The sequence below is a fragment of the Cupressus sempervirens genome, chromosome 9, assembly GCF_028749045.1.
Source record: "Cupressus sempervirens isolate cs-2001-9-10 chromosome 9, ASM2874904v1, whole genome shotgun sequence".
NCBI classification, from domain to species: domain Eukaryota; kingdom Viridiplantae; phylum Streptophyta; class Pinopsida; order Cupressales; family Cupressaceae; genus Cupressus; species Cupressus sempervirens.
This window is the reverse complement of record NC_143126.1, coordinates 386,744,503-386,768,822: the sequence shown is the minus strand read 5'-3', so window position 1 is coordinate 386,768,822 and position 24,320 is coordinate 386,744,503. Positions and strand designations below refer to the sequence as shown.

Genomic DNA, 24,320 nt, shown 5'->3' with positions numbered 1-24,320 from the left:
ACCAAATGAATATTACTTTTCTTGATGCGTCTCATTGTGTGAGTTGAAGGAGCTTTGACCCTTTGTATGAAATCAGCCATGTCAACATGCCCGATCTCTGTATTAGAAACATTATCTAGAGGTGATGAAACCTGAGATGCAATCACATGGGCTAACTCTTTGTCGTATTGGTAGTTCATCTTTCCTTTGGATTTTGTGGATGAGGGCATTTCTTGTGCTGCAACATGAAAATTCCAAAATGTAAACACATCATTAGAGGATATTGATTCGATAAAGATGTTGATTCTTGACTAGCGATAATGGATCTTGGAGCATGTATTCAAAGTATTATGCAATGGCCTTGAATGTAAATGGTAAGCCTATGCAAAGGGCTGAAACGAGATTCAGAAAGATGGAACGCATGTGAGTTAAGGATGAGACCCTATGTAAATGCTTTGAGAAATGAAGGATAGGCGCATGGGAATGCGTGCAAATGAGAATTTTGACTTCTAGAGAGTGATCTTTAGCCAAAATTGGGTTCTTTGGATGCAATTACATGTAAAGGGATTTACTTGTGATCACTATTTTATGCGAACATGCAATTAGGTTTGGAGGATAGAAGTGCATGAGAATGAAGAATGAGATTACATGGAAGTGCGGATGTGGGATGTGATTACATGTAAAAGGATGAGATGCAAAGTGCTATGGCATATAATGATGGAAAATGATGCCCTTGCATGAAAAGGTGAAAAATGGAATGAAGTGAAATGATCTTGTGTTCTTGAGAAAGAACTTGCAACTTCTTCGAAAACAAAACAAAAAGCAAAAAACCAACAAAGTAAACACAAAACAAAAACGTACCTTTGGTCTTTGACTCAAACATAACAAGGACAAAGTTGCTCTATTATGCAAATTCAAATTTAGAATTTAGGGATATTCTAAACACTCAAAAATGGAAGTTCTCCCCTTATTTGAAGAGAAATTGCATTGTTCATGACACATCTTGAGATAAATGTACATGGATGAATAAAAAGATGCAATGAAATAGCAAGAGATTGAAAATTTCAACTTGTCATTCAAAGAGCCAAAAGAGGAGGATTGATAGGTTTGAAGAAAAGTCCTCCAAATTCAAATCTACAAACAACTATATTGACTCCTACAACTTTACAAGTAATGGATATTCATGGGCATTGCATGGTCGTTTTGGCATGGATATGCCAAAAATGTGGTCAAAGATCTCTCATACACAAACCATTTCTTGCAAAAAACCAAGTTTGAAGCCGTTTTATCAAAAATTTAGTCTCTTGCTGCTATGTCACAAGTTGTTTTTGCTATTGAGTGGCAAAAACGTGTTCATTGGAAGCAAACACAAGGATCAAAATAGCCAAACAATTTTGTCAATGATCTCTCATACACAAACCATTTCTTGCAAAAAACCAAGTTTGAAGCTGTTTTATAAAAAAATTAGTCTCTTGCTGCTATGTCACAAGTTGTTTTTGCTATTGAGAGGCAAAAACGTGTTCATTGGAAGCAAACACAAGTATCAAAACAGCAAAACAATTTCCTTTTTAGCAAAAATGTGGTCAAAAAGCCCCAAATCTGGGCATTTTTCATCAAAATGTGCCTTCAAGAGTCATAAAACACATCATTTCTTGCATGGATTTGGATGCCAAATGTATGGAAATGCATTCAAATGTCAAAACGACCCTAGTTAGAGGAATTCCAAGCCTTGGAATGGGTAGATCTGGAAATTTCCTAACAAAAACATGTTTTTGTGGAGCAAATGCATGGACATTTTGCCCTTGGAAGCCAAAATCAGGTTCTTAACTTGCAAATGCATGTGAAGGAAATGCAAATTGCATGCTAGGAAGGAGATTGCATGCTTAAAAATGCATCAAACTTGGTCTCTTCTGCAGATCACACTCTTGGAGTGCATTTGCATATTTTAAAAAGCATGCATTTGATGTCTAGATCCGAATCACATTATAGGAAGGGCATTATGTGTTTTAAAAACTTGTATTTTGGCCTTTAAGTGAAAATCACACTCTTGGAAGAGCATTACATGTTTTCAAAACTTGTCCAAACAAGCCTATAGTGCAAAATCGTGGTCTTTGGAGGCTATTATATGTAAATAGATTGAAAAATATGTATATGCACAACTTAAATGGTCAAGTAAGCACATGTCTAATTGATTTTTGAAGAAATATCACTTAATTGGGTCAAAAATAATATTTACACTATAGAGTTTAATTAATATGGGCAAATATCATTTTAAAAAGTAATATTTAACTTAGATGTTTTAAATAAAACATAAAGAAACTCAAATATAAATCAAACTATATAGTTAATAAAGTCACTTAAGTGAAAAATTTAAAAGCAACTCAACATGAAAATATAACATAAAGTGCACTATAGTCACTTAAGTGATAAATTTAAGTGATAAAGTAACTTAAAAACATAACATAAAGTGAATTTGTGTTAAATTTTTCAAAAAGTGAATGCAAACATTAAAATATAACATGATTTTTTAAATCATGTAGTTGTGTCTGGAGAGTCCACTTTTTGGGTACTTATTTGGTCATATCTTTTTACTGCCAACTCTGATTAAGCCCTAAGATGGACTGAATTAAAGGAAAAATCTGAAAGTAGTGATTTGAGCAAAACTAGAAGACCAAAAGCAAATAACCACACTTAAAAATGTGAAAAAGGTTGTTGAAGGTTTCAAAAATCAAGCATAGGCTCAACAAACAGTAAAACTATTAGGACTTGACGAAAGCCTTCAGTAAAAAGAATCATTATATCAATTTTGGTTAATTGGTTGATCAATGTTCGCCAATTAAATAATGAATCAACCTAGAGAAAAAACGAAACTAAGTTTTGTACTGTTACCTACATTTTATGGTGACAAAATGCAAGACAACAAATAATAAAGAAAAGGGATATACGCCTTTGATTACAGGAAGTTGAATGATAACAGTGGAGAAGACACGACAAAAGAAATACCATCTATGAGAAGTGCCATTAGACGAAATCTACAGAACAGAACATAAATTGTAGAATTTAATGATGAACAGATTCACAGATCCCTGCATATCCTGCATGCAAATAACCTGTTACAAGGAAGAAAGAAAGATAGAGAGAGAGAAGGGTTTGCTCGATAAACAAGAAGATTGAATTTACTTGTGCAAAACAGAATAAATGAAATTACAACCAATCAATCCTTATGAAGGAGATCAAAAACCTAAAAGGGAAGTCCTAAGAGAAAAAAACCATTTAATAATTACTAATTAATTATTAAATGTGAATGCAAAAAAGCATAAAGGAGAAATTTTAAGAAGGGAGAAAAGGTATTTTAATAAATGAAATGAAATTAACATTTTTCTCTAACACCCCCCCTTAAGATGAGCAACAATGCAGCTACAAACAATGTGAGGATAGAGAGAGAAGGGTTTTCTTGATAAACAAGAAGATTGAATTTACTTGTGCAAAACAGAATAAATGAAATTACAACCAATCAATCCTTATGAAGGAGATCAAAAACCTAAAAGGGAAGTCCTAAGAGAAAAAAACCATTTAATAATTACTAATTAATTATTAAGTGTGAGTGCAAAAAAGCATAAAGGAGAAATCTTAAGAAGGGAGAAAAGGTATTTTAATAAATGAAATGAAATTAACTTTTTTCTCTAACACCCCTCCTTAAGATGAGCAACAATGCAGCTACAAACAATCTGAGGAAACTAGAATGTTGAAAGCAAACTTGGGTCCTAGCAAGAAGCCCTGATGAGGTATCCAATCACAACCAAATCTCTATGAAATAGAGAAATAGAGAAAACCCAGTGGGAAAAACTCTACTCCAAAAAGAGATAGAAAATGATGCACAAATGAAACATCTCAAGAGAATCTTTTAAGACCATAAGTACATTGAAATCCCCCATGATAGAAGCTTGAGACTCCATAGCCCCACCAGAATGGCAAAATTCCTGTGTCGATGAACATAGGTGGCTCCAATTTGAAGGAACCAAAGGCGATGGACAAGGATGATAAAACCTATGTATGTAAGGTGCAAATGGAATTCCTAGCTGATGCTCAAAGGAGAAAGCATGATAATCCTGAAATGAAATCTCCAATTGAGGTGGGATAATAGGTGTGTTGAATTTGTTATCTGAGAGGAGATGTGTTCTCTGATATATCCTCAACAACTATAGTAGGTGGCTTGATGAATGGAGCTGCAATTGTAGGCAATGTTGAAGAGTAATCTTGTGCAAGAGATGGAATATGAACAGGAGGTGGAGGTGTAAAAGTCACAACACTGGTCTCAGGAACAACACACAAGTTCAAGCGACTTGACTTCACCTTAGTAGACTCTCGTGAAAAAGGAGAGTGAGTCTTTGACAGTGGAGATGGTGGACCAAAATGTGAGAAGGAATATAGGCGGGAAGCATGATCAAGATTCCCTATAGCAATAATATTTTCTATTTCACTATCTCTGATGTGCACTGAATCCTGTGCAAACTGTCCCATTGTGTAATCTGATAAATAGAGAGAAGGTTCAAGGCGAAAGATGGAACACAAAGTACATCATGAAATGTACCATCATCAATGCCAATAGAACCTTTCCCACATACAGTCATAATAGTGTTGTTCCCCATCAAAATGTGTGGAGTCGGAGAAGCCTCAAAAGAAGACAACAAATCCTGAGAAGATGCCATATGGTGTGAAGCTCCTGAATCCAGTAACCATGTAGAAGAGGGCGGAGTGGCAGTTGTACATAGTGCACGACCCTTTCCTATATCTTTACCATTTGACTGAAATGATGATGATGAAGAAGATCTGTGAGAAGTAGAAGGAATATCAATGTTGCTCTTTTGAAGGAGAGCTGTCAAATCTGAAACCTGTTTGGCATAGCCATCTAACTTCTTGTCATAGCAATGTGACTCATCATGATTAGGCTTATTACAATAAGCACACTTCGGCCTTTCTGGCTTAGGTTTAGCCCCCTTAGGAGGAGGTGGCCCTGATGAATTGTGAGTGCTAGAATCATTCTGAGACTTTGTAGAATGAGATTTTTGTGTCTTCTCCTTCGTCCTTGAAGATGACCGAGCTACCAAAGCATAAGTCTATGAACTTGTGAGAGAATCCGATTAAGAGAGCTTAGCCTGCTCTTGAGTCAAACGATCACAAAAACCCTCAAAGGATGGCATGGTAAATCTGTTACCTAAAGCATCTTTGGTGGAATAGAAGGTAGAAGCAAAAATCTGAAAGTTTCCATGAAGCTTAGAAAGAATGAGGTAAATGCACTTAGTGTCTGTCTTGGTCTTCCCACAACCTTGTAATAAAGATCTCTGTTGATTGAACTTCATCAAGAAGTCCTCGATAGAAAGAAAAGAATCTGGTACAAGAGAGGTAAGCTTTGCCTCAATCTGAAATGACCTGAACTCATTCACTGTACCAAACAAGCCTTCAAGCTTGGTCCACATAGCTAGAGGGGTATTGCACCCATCAAGATGAAACTATAGATTGTCGGATACCTATAAAGAAATCAATCCTATTGCCTCATCCATCTTGTTCCTGTGTTGCATGACCTCAAAAGGCCTCAATAAAACTGGTTGCATTGCATCTAAACAAGACCACAACCCTTTTGACCAGAGAAGCCGTGTCATCAAGGTCTTCCATATGTAATAGTTACGAGGGGTTAGAAGTTCTAGACAAAAAGAGGTCTCGGCCATTGTTTTAGAAGGTGTTGGATTGTTTTTGAAAAAGTTCTGGTTTACTAATGTAGATAATAGAATCAATAATACAAAACACCCCCCACAATACAAAAAACCGAACTCCAGCTACTAGAAGGAATGCGTAAACAATAAGAGAGAAAAAAACTTCAGTTTAGAATCACATGTACCTTTGAGGAATACTGATGAAAAATATCAGAGAATCTGAATAGGGCTCAAAAAGAGTTTTCCGATGCTTTTTTCGGATCGAAAAATGGAGCTATAATGAACAAGTTACGCCCCCCAGAAGATGACAGACATCAATGAACTTTAAGCATAAAAACAGGTAGAAAACTAGCAAAAGAAAATCTAAAAAATACCTATACCATTGTCTCCGTCTTTGAATCATCTTTCCGATGCTTCTTTCGGATCGAAAAAAGACTCTCGTATGCTCAAGATATCTCAAAAAAACCAACAATAGGTCTTTAGGAAAAAACAAATCAAACAATGATGGGTGAATGACCATCAAATTTTGGCATGAAAAGTGCTGATGTCAGCACCTGCACATATGTCAGTGACTGTACGCTGATGTCAGTGACTGTACCACTGATATCAGTGCTTTTAAAGTGCTTTTTGATTTGTTTTTTGATTTGCTTTTTGCATTTCTAGTTTTTAAAACCTTTTGCAAGGGCAATTTTATTATTATTTTAATAAGTATTCCAACGCTTTATTAGAAAAACTCTTTTTAAAAAAAAAGCTTGTTTTTTTTTTAATAAAAAATAAATAGTTGCCTTTGGAAAGGTGTCCAATTTAGGAGCAAAATTTTGAGCCTCAAATTCCAACTCTGTCCAAATGGACAAATTTAATATGAAAATAGAGGTTTTTGGGCGCTCTGAGCTCAATGGTGATGTCTTTTTGGGCTCAAAGTGCACCGGAAAATGGTGAACCCTCAGAGTTAATACAAAAGAACTCTAAAAAATGTCAGATTTTTTTGTCAAACCCTCGTTCTTCTTTTTCTTTAGACAAGAACAGGCAGTTGCAGGCAAGGCTCTGATACCATGTAGAATTTGATGATGAACAAATTCATAGATCCCTAGATATCTTGCATGCAAATAACTTGTTACAAGGAAGAAAGAAAGACAGAGAGAGAGAAGGGTTTGCTCGATAAACAAGAAGATTGAATTTACTTGTGCAAAACAGAATAAATGAAATTACAACCGATGAATCCTTATGAAGGAGATCAAAAACCTAAAAGGGAAGTCCTAAGAGGAAAAAACCATTTAATAATTACTAATTAATTATTAAATGTGAATGCAAAAAAGCATAAAGGAGAAATCTTAAGAAAGGAGAAAAGGTAATTTAATAAGTGAAATTAAATTAACTTTTTTCTCTAGCATAAATACCATCAACGCGTGGGATTGATTTGACCGGAAGAATAGACAGATTGTCTTAGAGCCATTAGATAGACAAAAAATCAGGAATAAAGAAAGAGACTGGTTTTTTATATGAGCCACGATAAGAGTTGAGTTCAAGAATGAATCATAGAAAGACTACTGTCAGCTCATAAAGAATGGATTCATTGGAATCAAACAGGGAGAATAGAAGACTAATCTTGGACAAATAAATCAGAAAAAAAATGCAGAACACACAGTACAGCGAAGGATAATTTTAGAAAAGCTTTATACGATTTGCAGAGAAATAGAGATACGACCCCCTTTATTATATCTGCAGCTCCCTACCAGGATTCAAATCAACCATTAATTGGATCATTGATCAAGCACATAATACTTCTTTTCTAGATTAGTGATTTTCTAAACTACAAATTCTTATTATCTGTCATGTGTGATAAATCTGATTCTGTCTCCTTAAATCTCTGTGGTCAAACATAGCAAATGAACATTGTGGATGGAATGGAGATGAATGTTATTAATAAATCCATTAATCTTACATGGATAACAATGATGGTGATTGAAGACAATAGCTCAAGAATTCACTTTGGATGCTCAAGAGTTATCATGGAAAGTTACCAAGGAGAAAAAACAGCTTGGTAGCAGCAATTGCTTGACTACCTTGATGTTATTAATGCTGAATAATGAATATAACAAGTGGATACAACTCAATTTGCTCCTATATTCAATTAAATATATTAAGTAGCCTGTTCTTCCCTATACTTGGAGATTATGTTTGATATCACCATCTTTCTGTTTATCTTCATTTGTTGATGTTTTGAGCCCCTTTTAAGTGATATCAATTCAACTGTAGAATTCAGTAGAACATTAAATATTACTATTTAGTTTTCTTAAAATCAAATGAACTTTAGATAAGTATATGTTGCTCAAAACAGAGAAAAACAATTATGTAAATGAAAGAATTCACTTTGGATGCTCAAGAGTTATCATGGAAACTTACTGAGGAGAAATGACAGCTTGGTAGCAGTAATTGCTTGACTGCCTTGATGTTTTTAGTTCTGAATAATGAATATAACAAGTGGATACAACTCAAATTGCTCCTATCCTCACTTTTGAAGTCCCAAACTTACCATGAACAACTGAATTCTTCAATTTAATGTGGACAGCACTTACTCTTGCCTCTAATGATGCAATTACGCTCTCCATATATATTTATAGCATGCCTTTTGTGTATTAGAATGATCATCAAAACAGATTTACATGTGAAAAGGTTGGCCATTTGTTTTAAATTCTCTCCTTTCTGCCAGTTATGAAACAAGTTGTAATCATCGGATGACAGTTTTTTTCTGCAGCAGCAGTTATATAACCACCTACTATCTAACAATGGCAGTTTCACTTTCTTGACAAAACTACGAGTCTCCTGTTGTTGGTCAAATATTAAAATCAACATATTGATCCTGAATAGTTTTCACCAGACTTTTATGAATCAGATAGTGATTCAGGCCTATTTGCTTGAATATTGTGATCTTATAATTGCTTCTCTATAATGCTCTGTGTTTTTTCATGCATTTCACAATTAATTTTCACCATGTTGAGATGTACAGCATAGCCCTGACAACCTTACTTGTTCTAATACTCCACTTTTCCACACTTATCTAAATGACATTGATTGTTGGATAAGTTAGCCATACCTGAACATAGTCAGTAACTCTAGTAAGGAGCAGAAATCATAGTTCTGTCTAGGTGGCATAACTTATGAGGACCTCACTAATAAATCAAGAATTATTGCTTGTTTTCCCTATGGTTTTCCTGCACTATTGCAGAAGGCAATGCTACTGGGATATTAAAATAATAGGTAGCATAAATTTCTTTACAAGAACTAAGCTTTTAAGTTTTACCTTTATGCATGGATACTTCTAAGAACTATTAGACACAGTATACATATGGTACCAGATATTGCATACAAAATAAGACTGATGCACCCAAAAGTGACTAAAAGATATTGGATGGGTGATATCTAACTGTTCACTTATTCCGTGGAAGCAGGAAATCATTCCGCAACGAGTTGACACTGCTGCAAAAAATTCGACATCCTAATGTGGTTCAATTTATTGGTGCTGTTACTCAAAATGTTCCAATGATGATTGTTGCAGAGTATCTACCAAATGTAAGCAGAATCAGAACATTTTGATTTCTACTGTGCTTTAAATGATTAGATTGCAATTATTTTTCAAATATGAAATCTTTCTTAGTTGCCAATAGAACTGTTATAAACAGACTCTTTAGTTGATACATTTTCTTCATTCGGGTACTTTCATCAAAATGGTCTGTATAATTACTTTTTGCATGCAGTGTTGCAAAAAAAATCATGCTGATTTTGGTACATGGATGTTACAAATGACCTACATAACTCATGGCTTGTGAGAATATTGCTGGACATAATGCCCCCTTGTTGAATTAGGATATATTTATAAGTAATAATAATAAATTGAAACATAAATATACGAAACTAAAATTTAAAATAATCAAAATTTAATTAGGTTTAATGAATGGTCAAATTATGATATGAAAAGTTGAGACTCCCTCAAACATGAGATATAAAAGGGAGAGAAGAGAATTTGATTTGGAGGGAGAGATATAAAGGAAGAAATTGTGGAGTGAAAGAACTAAGGAAGCATCAAGGGAAGAAGAATGAAATAGGAAGAAGTTAAGAAAGCGAGTTTTTCAAAGGGGAAACAATGATGAATGGTTCTGACCCTTTTGAAGGTGGCAACTATGGAAGTTTGTGACCATTATGAAAAGGTGTGACTCTCCCTCACATTGGGGGATAAGTTGCCAATTTAGGTGCGGACGCACGAATATTTTTGGGGTTTTGAATGGGTTTATTTTAATATATGCACACACACATACATACATACATTCACACACACACACACACACACACACACACACACACACACACACACACACAGATGTACCTACTCACACACATGCAAAGAAATGTAAGAAATCTACAAAATTAATCATTTGATGGTATGATACTAAATTGTCGATTAAAATAAATATTAAATACCAATTTATGGTTCACAAATATTCAAATTGAAATAACTAATAAGCCATATCATATACATCTATGTTCACGATTCCAATGCAAATCAGAAAATCATATACATCTATGTTCACGATTGAGTGGCACATTCTTTCATCATAGATTATCATCAGGTTACCTTTGATGTCACTTTATATCTTTGTTGGCATTTCAAGTTTCTCTTCTAGTCAAGAATCCATCACATTTTCGACCTAAACTATTTTGTTGTTGGCCTGCAAATGCTCTCTAGAGGTGCAAGGATGCCTTTGAATGCATTAGGAAGGCTATCCAATGGTTGTGGATGCCCTGTCAATGTGTTGGAAGGCATCCATAGGGCATCCAAAACCCTTAGATGCACTTCCTAGATGTATCCAAAGAGCCTCCGTTTTTGCCTTTGTCTCCACCTCTTTTGTATCCAACTTTTCTTGGAGCGCATCAGCTATTAGATTGGAGGATATAAAGGGGAGAAGGTTTTATTTGAGGGATTAAAAAGGGAGATAAATTTGAGGGAATAGTATATCATTGTCAAAGGCAACAATGAATCCATCACATATTTTCAACTTGAACCATTTTTTTCTTATTGGCTTGAATATGGTCCAGGAAGCCCATCTAAGGGTTGTGGATGTCATGTGGGTTCGTTGGAAGGCATCCGCAAGGTATCCACAACGCTTGGATGCACTTCCTAGATGCATCCAGAGAGCATTTGCATTGGCATCCGCCTACATACGCTTCCGCATCTAGCCTTCTAAGGAGCGCATTCGCTACTTGGATTGGAGGATATAAATGGAGAAGGTTTCATTTGACGGATTAAAAGGTGATATAGATTTAAGGGAATAGTATATCATTGTCAAAAGCAACAATGAAAAGTGGCGACTCAATCCTAATGAAGGGTGGTGATCCTTACATCAATAAAGTATAAAGGAGGATTCATAACAAGAATTGAAGGGGACTCATCAATCATCATTCAGCTGTATCTCAAGGCATTAATAAAAGAAGATTGAACCATTGAGCAATAACACTCATGCAAGAGTAGTGATCAACATCCAAACAGAGAAAGTCAACTGACTTGATATTTTCAAGGTGCTTGAGCAAGATTTGGGGCAATTCTTAAAAGGAGACATTACAATGAGTGTCTAAAACCATGTTGCATGTACTCATATCTATTAATTGCATTTTAAGTACATCCTTCATGCATGGTAATTTATAAATTGAATCCCTAAAATCAATGTGTTGAAATAATGCTCGAGCTTGTTGCTGCTTTTGATGCTACTGTATCGATATTCTTGCATCTTGTTTTCCTTGTCTAAAATCCCTTGTTTAGTTAGATATGGAACATATTTATTTAGAAATAATTCATCCTGATAACATGGCTTTTTAACCTTTGTGGCTAGGTTTATGAGACTTGTTAAATCTTGAGTAATTGTCTCTTTAACTCTTGAGTTGGTATTCAACACTTTGTTTTGAGCATTCAACATTAATGCGCATGTGTAGACAATTGTCCTAGTGTTATACACAAACATTTTATAATGTGTCGAAAGTAATTTACCTGAATTCGCTTAAGAGTTTTTGGTAATTTGCAAAAGTAGGAGGTTAGTTTGGAATTCTTGTATGTATCTGCCCTATTGTCTCCATTGTCTTTGATGTGGTGGTTTAGGTTTCCTTAGTGACATCCGTTCACATTTCTTCTTTTATATTTAGCACATCAATATGTGATGTGCCCTTGATTATAGTGCACTTTATGTTATATTTTTAAATTGAGTTGCTTTTTAATTTTTCACTTAAGTGACTATATTAACTATATAGTTTGATCTAATTTTTGTATTCTAATTCAAAATTGTTGACATTTAGTCAAGTTTGTTATTAGTGACAACACTTATTTAGATTCTGTATGGCTATCAAACTCATTGAATAGTCTACAGTGTTTGCCATGTAATTCAGTAGCCATTGAGCACTACAGTTCCTTTCAGGCATTTCAGTGGTTACCAAGTGAATTCAATCAGCGTGAAGTCCAATAGTTCAATTCGAGCACTTTAGTGGTTACCAAGCTTTGCAGTTCCTATCGAGCTAGCAGTTCATGTAAAGCGAAGTTAGTGTTAACTGAGCTGTATGATGATTAGTGTTTACCGAGTGCAGTCATGGTAAACATGTAATTTAGTTTATACCGAGTTACACAGTATCTATTGAGTCACCACTGTAGACCGAGTTCGAGACTACTCTGAGGTGATTAGTATGGACCGAGCTTCTACTTCTACCAAGTGCATGACGATGCCGAGTAATGACAGTGGACGTCGAGTATTAGAACTTTACCAAGTTAGTCTTCAGAACCCGAGTATCTACATATGGGCCGACTTTGTAATATTGGTGTTAACTTGTATATTAGCCGACTTTGTAATTTTGTAAATTGGATTGGTATATATATGTATTGTATTGTATCATATCCAATGTAGCATGCAAGATAATGAATATGTAAGAATGCGAATGTGGTCAAGCAGCAAATAAAGTATATATTGAAGGCCATATCAGAAAAAGGAGAGCAGAGTCATATCTATCACATAAAGGTGATCAGTACTTCAAGGAATCTCTATTAGCAATTTAGTTGTAAGTCAGAGATCAATTGTTTCATTCTAACAAGTGAATCTGTCCAAATCCTTTCACAAGGTAGACTTAATAGTCTTTTCTCAAATCTCTTAACAGAGTGCATACTTCATTGTGTGTTTGTAAATCATTCAACAAGGTGGACCTAGCAGTCCTAATTGCTCCTAATAGGGAAAATCATCAGAAGTGATCATTGTAAGCCTTAACATGCCAACTTTATGCTGCAGTATTGAAGTTTTGTGGGTATCATCCCCACTCCAGTTTTACTTTCTATTTGAAAGGTTTCTAGGTCACCAAATTATTGTGTTCAAGTGTTATGAATGTTTTATGTTTTCAGTTTCTCATACATGCAATTAGATCAATAGATGATAATTGTTATATTGCTATAAAGTGCTAAATTTGGTAAAGTTTTAGAGGTTACTGATTCACCTCTCCCCTCTCAGTAATCTAGCATAGTCTTGAATATTTCCAACATCTTAGTAAATATTACTTTTTGAATAATATTTGCACATTATATATTTATATATATAGTGTAAATATTATGTATGACCCATTTAAGTAATATTTCCTCAAAAAATAAATTAACATGTGCTGAATTCATCACTAAGTTGTGCATAGCATGTCTATAAATCCATTTACATAAAAATGTGCAATGACCCCTAGAGACCACGATTTTGAGCTAAAAGGGCATTTTTAAACACATAAAACATGTCATTACATGTGTTTTAAAATGTGCAAAGATTCCCTAAGAGTGAGAGTTGCATATTCAAAGTGTTTCAAAATATCCAGTGCTCCCTAGAGAGTGCGATTTTGCACTAAAGGCCATTTTATAACATGTTTTTAAAATGTGTAATGCACTCCCTAGAGTGTGATTTGCACTTGGACTCCAATAACAAGTTTTTAAATGTGTAATGCACTCCCTAGAATGTGATTGGCACGAGAAGACTACATTACATGTTTTTAAAACATGCAATCTTTACTCAAGAGTGTGATTGGCCTTTAATACATGCATATGCCCTCATGGAACTGATTTTGAAGATTGAAGGGAAAACTTCATGCATTTTCTCCTCAGGAACACATTTTTGGTTGAAATTTCCAATTCCACCCATTCCAAATCAAGGAAACTTCTATCTAGGGTCATTTTTTTTTTGTATTTGAATGCATTCCCATGCATTTGGCGTCCAAATCCATGAAGAAATCGTTGCATTTTATGAAGATTTAAAGCCACGTTTCTACCTAAAAACATCCACTTGAGGTAATTTTTGATCATGTTTTGGACCCAATAAGAATCATTTGGGTCTTTTGATCCATGTTGTTGCATATTAAGATCACATTTTTGCCCTCAAATGACAAAAACAACTCATCTTCGTCTATTCTGAGAACACGTTTTTTTCTTAAAAATGTCTAAGAACACGTTTTGGGGCAAAAATGATTTGTTTTTTGATGGTTTTTGAGTATGTTTTTGGCATCCATATTCTTCATTGCTCATTTTGAATTCATCATTGCAAGGTTGAAGAAGTCAAAGTTTGTGTTGAGGATCTTTCAAAATTGGAGCTTCTTTCTCCTCCATTTTTGGCTTATTAATCTTCAAGTGAACATTTTCTATCTTATTCATTAATTTGTGCTCATCTTGCTATTCTATTGCATGTTTAAGCTTGATGTTGCACACTTGTCTATAGAGATGCTATGAATAGTGCATTTTTATGATGAAAATTCTCATTTTCATACTGTTGGATTTTTCCCAAATTCCAAATTCGAATTTGCACTTTAAAGTAACTTGCCTCTTGGCATGTTTGAGTCTAAGACCAAGATACGTGTTTCTTTTGTGTTTGTTTTTGTTATTTGTTTGCTTGCTTTCTCATTTTTCTTCTTTTGGAAGAAGTTGCAAGTTCTTTTGCAAGAATTTGAGCATGTTTCACTTTACTCTATTTTTCACCATCTAGTGCAAGTGCATCATTTTATTCCATATTTTCCATTACATGACAAGACACATTGTATCCATTCCTTTCATATGCAATTACACTTCAAGAGCAATTACATGTAATTCTACTTTCTATGTCATGACACATTGCATCTCATTCTCCACATATGATTACATGTAATCTCACCCTCCATCCGCATTTACATACAATCTCATCCTTCGTTCCCAATCGCATGTCACACATACGTGTAATTCACTTTTCGTGTAATGACATCTTGAGAACCCATTTTGACTAAAGGTCACTCTTTTAAAGTCAAAAATCATCATTTACATGCATTCCCATGTGTCGAACATTTACTCAAACCTTTACACATGTTTCCATCCTCCCAATTTGTATTTCAACCTTGCATATGTGTGCTATCTCTTTTCAAGATCATCACAGTAGATCTTTGAAGTATTCTATTGATACTCCAAACCTTTGTTGCTGGTCAAGAATCAACACTTTTATGGAATCAATACCTTCTGATGATGTGTTTGCATCTTGGGATTTTATGTTGCAGCACAAGAAATGCCCTCATCTACAAAGTCTAAAGGCAAGATGAAGTACCAATTCAACAAAGAGTTAGCTCATGTGACCATATCTCAGGTTTCGTCACCTCTTGATAATGTTTCTGACATAGAGATTGGGCATGTTGACATGGCTGATTTCTTGCAAAGGGTTGAATCTCCTTCAACACATGAAATGAGGCACATTAAGAAAAGTAATATTCATTTGGTATCTACTTTTCCTATGGCTTCCTTGGAACTAGAATTTGTTTTGGGTTGTGCTCGAAATTTTAGTCCAAAAACTAAGACAATAAAGAATGTAGATGGAAAGGTCATCATTAGCCTTGATCTAGAGATTATCCAACAAATATTTAGAGTTCCTCAAAATGTAGAGTGTGTGGATTTGTCTAAAGATATGTCTTTAGAGTTGTGGAATGAAAAGAGGGCAGATTATCGAAAGTATGTAAGTGCATATTGGTTAAAGGTTAGAGGAAGCAATTTTTCAATATGGCCTAAAAGCATTCATCGGTCAAATTTCAACTCAGATGCAAGGACTTGATAACTCTTCTCAGCAAGATATTTGGCCTCAAAGATTCCAGTAACTTTGGGCCTTGGATGTATAAATTCATTTTTCCAAATCTTTGATAATGAAGAACCTATCTTCTGGGGAGAACTTATTAGTATTGTAGTTGTTCAATGTAGGAACCTCAACACAATTCTATATGAATTCCTACCTAGTCTACATAGCTGCATCCCTAGAATCTTTCTCACGACTTTCCACCAAAGGGGACCGATTACAAGTTCCTATCTGGGACTATTATGATCAAATCACCTTATCACACAGAAAATATCATTTCAGGAGAGTCCAAGATGCCTTCTTTGGATATTTTCGATGTTTGTTTAATAAAGAGCTGGTAATCAAGCGAGTGTTAGATGAAGCTTGGAATAGAGTTAATCAATTTGGTGCTATCTTTCTACAGTTTCTAACTTTCACTTATTTGAGGGTTTGTTATTTCAAAGGAGAACCATATACTCTACCAAGATATGCTACAAATAAGATCATACTGATGGAATTGACTAGACAGCTCATGGAAGTACAGTCTTATCAAAATTCATAGCATAGGCCAAGTTTTGGTATCACTACAGCGAAACCCTTCGTAATTGGTCAATATATGATCAATTCAGTTTATAAGGCAAATAATATGAGGGCTAAACTTCAGCTTATCACATTAAAATGTTCAAGGTTAGGTTTCATTTTGATTATAGAGGGATGCAATCAATGATTAAGAGGGTGTTCACTTATGTTCATTGCATGGAGGTCACGTGCATTGACCTGCACACAGAATGAGATATTATGAGAATGGATTACTACAGGTTCACTCTACAACAAATTATTGATCTTAACATGCTTGAGATTCCATCTAATCTTCAAATAGAGGATGATGGGGATATTTTTGATCTAGAATACCATCATGCTGGATTCGATAAGCAATGTCCTTTTCCTATACAATGGCAGTAGAAAGAAGGTATATCCATTTTCGATAGGTTTCAATCTGTCCTAGTGAATACCAACAAATGGTTGAAGATTGAAGGTCTCAAGAGAGTGAATTCCAAACTCGGGTTAGATTGTGGAAGTTTTGGATTGCTAGGAAGGAAATCTCAGCTGGAAATCTCAAACAAAGATGGTGCATCTTCTTCATAGTTGAGTTTCCTGGATTATTCATTATGGTGATACATATATCTGAGAGGAGGTTGACAATGATATTTGTAGAGGGGCTGTCAGATACCTTGCACAATTGGGTTAGAGTGTTTGATCCACAAAGAAATCTTCCAAACATCTTCCAAATGATTAGTGTTAATGATTATAGCTTTGATCGGATAAAACATAAGGTGTCAATGAGATATAATAATTAGAGAACAATTCTTTATTATATATCCACAAATTATTAAAAATAAATAATTATCATTATAGAAATTAGAGATATCTATTTGAATAAATATATAATTAAATTTAAATTGCATGCTAATAATTATAGACTGACTTGACCGATTACATTAACTAAATGATATTTGACCAACTATAATAATCAAATGCTGTTTGACTGAATTGACTGGTTTACCGTTTGTTTGACTTAGTCTCTATTTCTTATTTTAAACAGGGGTGATGTGGGAGTCACACCCATGCTAGAGTCACTTCCATCAGGGTCACGAGTCCACATTGTCTTATATATATGTGGAGTCTCGATGCGGATAAGATACTAATGAACACATAAGTATATCCAGTCTTCAAGGGAACATCTGCTGCATCCAAATTTTTATTCAGTTTATTGTTGTGACTAACTATATAAGCTTGCTAATATAGTATTGTTCAAATACTACAGTCTTATTAAGGTAATATCTTTAATATCTTTATTAAGATATTATCTCCTTAGTTAAAGACTTTCTATAATGGTCAACTACTTGTCTGTAGACCGTCTTTCAGTCTAGATAGGAATGTTTCCTATCTTGTGTCTTTTGTCTTTAATCTAGATAGGAATGTTTCCTATCCCGTCTTTAATTTTGTTGCTAATTTTGTCTTCAGTCTACGTTGTTTCTTTTAGATACAACGTCCTTGTAATTCTTTATAAGGAACACATTTGTTCTTCTGTTAATCAATCAATCATTCAGAAATCTGTTAATCTGCCAATTCTTGAATCTTGTAACATGGTATCAGAGCCAATACTCCAATTTTTTTTTGGAAAATCTATATTTTCTTTCAAACTTATTTGCTCGAATTTTTCAAATTTATTTTCGAGCTTTTCTCTATAACCCGTCTAGGGTTTCCTTTTTTGTGAGAAATTCATAGCTAATCGCACTGCAAATTGTATTTCTCTATAATTGTTCTAGGGTTTTTTGATGAGAATGTTTGCACTGCAAATCGCGACTTCTAAAATTGCACTAGTTATTGCTCGTGTTTTCTGCTGGTATGGGGGCTTGGTTTAAGCTACACATTGCGAGTCTTTGGTGATCATGGCTCCTCTATTCATGACCAGACATCATCAAAAATCGCAAGTTTGTTTTAGTGACGTTTTTTGTTGAACCAAGCGCCATTTTTCTCCAAACGCGTGCCTATTACACCATTCTTTGGTATCAGTTCTGCCCTTTTCAGCAATGTCCATCCATGTATATCCATTCTTGAAGAAAGCCCGATATTTATTTACCAAAGAACGACTTTTTTCCCTTCAACTTTGACCTCCATGGCCACCGACTGGATTTTCTACTTGAAACCCTAATTTTTGGGGTCGAAATTTTTTTTAGATTACAGAGTGAGTGGGTTTTTTGAGACCTCATCTGGGTCTTCATCATAATTTTTTGGGTACCTCATTTTCTGTGCCTCGATTTTCATGCCGACGAATTTACATTGTGACTGCAGATTCCTTCTAGGTTTTCCATCTTCTCTTTTGGGTACTTGTCATCTTTTTTTGGGTCAGTCTCAACAATGCTGGGAACTTTGTGCAAATGGCATCTTTGACTAATCTGATGTTGGAAGGTAGTCTATGATTCAAATGCCACAATTATAACCACTGGAAGCAGCACATGTTAACCGTCTTTGAGTATTGTCATTTGGATGAGCTTGTTCTAGGCACAAAGACTCGTTCGACCTCCGACCAAGCAGAACAGGACAAGTTTAATGAGCGCAATCAAAGAGGCTGTTATGCTTCTCAAGCTCCCTGTTATCGATGATCAGCTACTGCAGATTCCTTCGGGCAAGTCAGTTGCAAAAATCTGGAAATATTTGAAGGAGTTGCATGAAACAATTGACAAGAGTAGGGCATTCTTTCTAATTCTGAAGAATCAGCCGTTCTCCATTATGATGGATGAACGTATGTCCTTGTAAGAGCATCTTACAATGATCAAGGACATCTGCAATCAGCTCGAAGCTATTGGTCGGAAAATGGAGGAAGAGGATATGGTAGTCATCACTCTGAAAAGTCTACCATCGTCCTATGAGCACTTCATAGAAATACTCAACATTACGTCAACTAATGTTGATTTGAAGTGTCCAAAATTATGCACCAAACTTCTGCAACAGGATTGTTGGAAGCAATAGTTTGGCAGCAGTGCCTCTACAACCCTCAGAGCAGGCATTTGCTGCAAAATCCTTTCAACAGAACATCGACAACCATCAGTCTTCTTAGCCTTTCCAGCATAGACCTTCTGCTCAATCCTTGGATGGCTCTACGAAGCAAAATGTACAGTGTAATTACTGTCACAAGTTTGGCCATATGAAGTTCGAGTGCTGGAAATGTTTGGCTGCCCAAGCAAGGCAAAATGCTTCCCAACCAACAGCACAAGTTGTCGAGTTTCCTGATCTAGGCGAAGCTGCATTTTTTGCCTTTTGAATATGTTTCTGTTTTTTTCTGGGTTTGTTGATTTTCTCCTTAAAAATCATTTCATGTTGTCTGTAATATGCAAGGTTGCGCGAGATTCTGGGTTTTACCATTTTTTCCACGAAAACGAAGTTTTGTAATTGCAATCTGTTTTGAGTCATAGCACTCTTCTGGCAAGGCTTCTTGGTTTCAGCATTTTGTAGATCCAGGGAGGGTCTCAGTTATCCCAGAATGTTCTGACATCCGTACGTTGACCATTAAGGGAGGGTATTAAGATAATACCTTTAATATCTTTATTAAGATATTTTCTCCTTAGTTAAATACTTTCTATAATGGTCAACTACTTGTCTGTAGTTCGTCTTTCAATCTAAATAGGAATGTTTCCTATCCTATCTCTTTTGTCTTCAGTCTAGATAGGAATGTTTCTTATCCTATCTTCAGTTTTGTTTCTAATTTTGTCTTCAATCTACGTTGTTTCTTTTAGAAACAACGTTCTTGTAATTCTTTATAAGGAACACATTTGTTCCTTTGTTAATCAATCAATCATCTAGAAATCCGTTAATCTGCCAATTCTTGAATCTTGTAACAAGTCTCAAATTAGATTTAAGATAGTTTGAAAATTAGTCTGCAAATAAGACTCAAGAATGTTTTTTTGGGATTGGCTAAAGAATAGCTTCTTGATATTGAAATACAAATATGTTAAATCTGATCATTAGCTTTAACATGGTATTAGAGCAAGTCTGAAGAGAATATCAGATCAGATTTTTTACAATTATTGTTGAAAAATCATTACACTATTTCAAGATGCTAAACGACATGAGACCCAAAGACAGACTTGAAGGTGCTTCAGATTTTGATGCTTGGAAATTACGAATGATACTAATTCTGAAAAAGCATGACCTAATAACTATAGTGAATTCCTCTAAACCTAAGGAAGACAACGGAAAGAGTCAACGAGAAAAGGCAACACCAGAGCAATGAAGTTATTGGTGGATGGAGTGAAGAATCATTTACTACCTATTATCCCAAAGTTAAGACTCTACATATGATATGTTCAAATCCCTAGAAGATATGCTTGAAATTAACAACACTAGTAGGCTTCTAAAAGAATCAAATCATTAATATAAAGATGAATAAATGAGAGACCATCACCTCATTCTTTAGGAGGATAACAAAATTAAGAATCCATCTCTTAACTATGGTATTATTATATGGACTGCCCATTTCATGGGAATACTTTAGACAAGGAATATGTGCTTGCTCCAAGCTCCCCAAATTTGATTGACTAAAAGCTGATTGCATTCAAGAAGAGTGTAATCTGATATCTAGAGGAATCGACATGGAATCCACAAATGAAGACATTCAGATTCTCACCACTAATTTGAAAAAGAAAAAGTGCAAAAATGGAAAACAACCATTCAAGAAACAAAGAGATTATTCTAAGATCCAATGTTTTAGTTGCGACAACTATGGTCACACTGCAACAAGATGTCCTAACAGACTCAAACATCTAGCTTCCTTCGCTAACGTCAGTAATTTAAACTTGGATTCTGAGAAACTTGCATTCTAAAGAACTTCGACATATTTCAAGATTTTGTGAAATTATGGATTATGAGGGAGGTAAACTTGGTATGTTGTAATCACCGAGAAGAATCTTAGAATATTTGATAATTGTACTAATGAATTACTTGTTAATAAATGTTATTTCATATGGGCCTTGTGTACATTAGGAGGAAGTGATGACTTCCAAATGATTATCACTTGTATTTGCAGGAGTCATTGAAAGGTGACGATCTTACATTAACTTAATTTCCTTTAATGATAGATATCTTATGATGTCCAAGCAGATCATAATAGATTGTAGCTTGCATGGTGGATTAAGTTTCTTAAATAGACCAGGAATGTTCATATGGTAAGCATTATTGAGAATGTGTGTGCACATACTTTATGAACATTTTGAGTGCTTGGTGAACTTTATGGAAATTGATGTTTAGAAGGCCATTACTGAAAGTACTTGGTGAATATCATGCAACTTGATGTTCAAGAGGCCATTACTCAGTACTTGTGAAATATTGCAACTTGATGTTCAAGAGGCCATTACTTGAAGAGTACTTGGTGAATGTCATGTGACTTTGACATTCAAGTGGCCAATAGTCTTGATACCATGAGATGATATCTAAATGGGGGATATCTTTTGAGTAAAAATATCCACAAAATTGCCATATGTAATATTACGTTGAGGTAAGGCAAGAGCCAACAACACAACAGTAACTTGTGAGCCTCTCATCTGGGAAGTCTTGGGTTTGAATCTACTCGGAGCTTAACACATAATAATAATTAATTACAACAAATAATAATAATAATTAACCTAGGCTTTGGCCCAGTACCAATAAAATAAAAATAGAAAATATTACATTGAGGTAATATCTACATACATATTTCTCCTCCCTAGCTAAGAGGGAGTGTTAATGATTATAGCTTTGTAATATCTTTTTATATATCCACATATTATTAAATAATTATTATTGTAGAAATTAGAGATCTCTATTTGAATAAATATATGATTATAAAAAAATTGCATGTTAATAATAATACTGACTTGACCGATTACATTAACTAAATGATATTTGACCAACTATAATAATCAAATGCTGTTTGACTGAATTGACCAGTTTACCGTCGGTTTAAATTAATCTTTGTTTCATTTATTAAACAGGGGTGACGTGGGAGTTGTGATCCAATGTGATGTGACTCCACGTTGGAGTCACTCCCAGCGGGATCATGACTTCATATATGTGTGTGTGTGTGTGTGTGTGGAGTCCCGATGCAGATATGATACCAACAAACACATAAGTATATCCAGTCTTCAAGGGAATGTCTGCTGCATCCAAATTTCTATTCACTCTATCACTGTGACTAACTATATAAGCCTGCTATTATAATATTGTTCAAATACCAGAGTCTGAAATTAGATTTAAGATGCATGGATAATTATTGTCTGCAAATCAGACTTAAGAATAAACATTTAGGATTGGCTAAAGAGTATCTGCCTGATATTGAAATACAAATATATTAAATCTGATCATTAGCTTTAACAATAAAACTCTTTATAGTACATCAGAGTAGCAAATGAAGTCATTTCAGGAGACTATTGATGAGTCCCAGAATGACTTGAGGCATAGAAATTTGTGCTTTAAATGCAAAGAACCATGGGAGCCTAAACACAAGTGCACTTGAAAGGGGATGGCAAAGAAAATGGAGCATATTTAATAAAATGATATGAATTATGAAAATTCTGATCAGCACACAGAGGCTTTTGATAGTCAGGGTTAGAATGCATATGAGGAGTCAGTTAAGGAGCAGGAGGATGAGAGGTCTATGGCCCAACACTCTAAGCATTTGATGAGAAGGTTCATTTGGGACATAGGGTGTTCTTAATTGGTAGAGAGTGATCACAGTTTTGGATACATGCGCTACTCATAATTTTATTGATGAAGGACTAGTAGGTAGACATGGCCTCCAAACACGGGATTTTGAGGGTTTTAGAGTTAAAGAGTGTCGGACGGTTTCATTTTGTCTTGTACTGGGATGATTCCTAATATGACATTGCAGCTGAGTGATTATGTGTTTAGGGCAGATTTTTTATGTGGTGAGCATGGATCAGATGGACATAGTGCTCTATATGAAGTGGCTCCATCAGATTGAGGAGTTCTACCTCAACTTGCACACCATGGAGATGAAGTTTGAGGTTGATGGCCAAAAGCATGTTTTATGTGGGATGTCAGGCGGTGTTCTTCATACAGTCTCATTGAGGATGGACAGTCTGATTAGACATGATCAGGTTGAGTGCGCTAGCACATGTTTATGTATGTATGTGGAAGGTTCTAATTGGAACACTTATTGTTAAGAAAGTTAGCATTTGAGTAGTGAAACATCTGCATTGAGACTATATCTATATATATATATATATATATATATATATATATATATATATATATACTGATAATAATGCAGTAGTTAATTTCTGTTTATATGCCTAAACATTAACAGGTGGGTGGTAGCATTACTAAGTCTATTTATTGTTCTACCGATTATGTTTATCGCTAGTTGTTCTGAAGCGCCATCTCAATTGTTATCGGGTGGCTTCAACCTCTATGCGATCATTGATATTGGGATGTCATAATCACTATGTTTATTAATGAGTGATCTTAACAGACCGTTTGGTGTTAGTTAATGGATCGGTATGTGTTGAGACATGTACGTGTAGAGTCATGACTCTATCACGTCATGTTTCAACATATATTTATATTTGTATTATTTCCATTCTTCAGATCATATTTATAACAATGTGCATACTGATCTGGAAGAAGGTTATTGCAGTTACAGAAAGTACATTAAAGTGGTCAACATATTTATCAGAATATATATTGGAATACATAATAAATACTTTGATAAGTCTACACCAATCACAATCTATTAAACTTTACTGTAATCACCTAAAAATGGTCATCTAGACTATTAGCCCCCTTCTCAGCATTTTGGCTAAATTAATTTAATCATTTACCTAGACCAAATTGCTAATAATCAATTTATTTGATTATAACCTATAGTTTGACTATGCTATCCTAAGTTCATTATTTGATTAAAAGAACATGTCCCCTTTTAATTAAATAAAAGACCCCATTCTTCTAACCCACTTAAAATGCA

At 34.8% G+C, this 24,320-nt stretch overlaps 1 protein-coding gene across 4 annotated transcripts in view; it reads left to right on the top strand.

Annotated features, from left to right (window-relative positions):
* Window positions 1-24,320, top strand: part of LOC149538885 (integrin-linked protein kinase 1-like) — a 293,426-nt gene that overhangs the window by 102,463 nt on the left and 166,643 nt on the right. For all 4 annotated transcript variants that reach the window (XM_089800263.1, XM_089800264.1, XM_089800261.1 and 1 more), the window contains exon 5: window positions 9,140-9,260. In XM_089800263.1, the coding sequence (XP_089656389.1) occupies window positions 9,140-9,260 (121 nt within the window). The remainder of the gene's footprint in view (window positions 1-9,139; window positions 9,261-24,320) is intronic.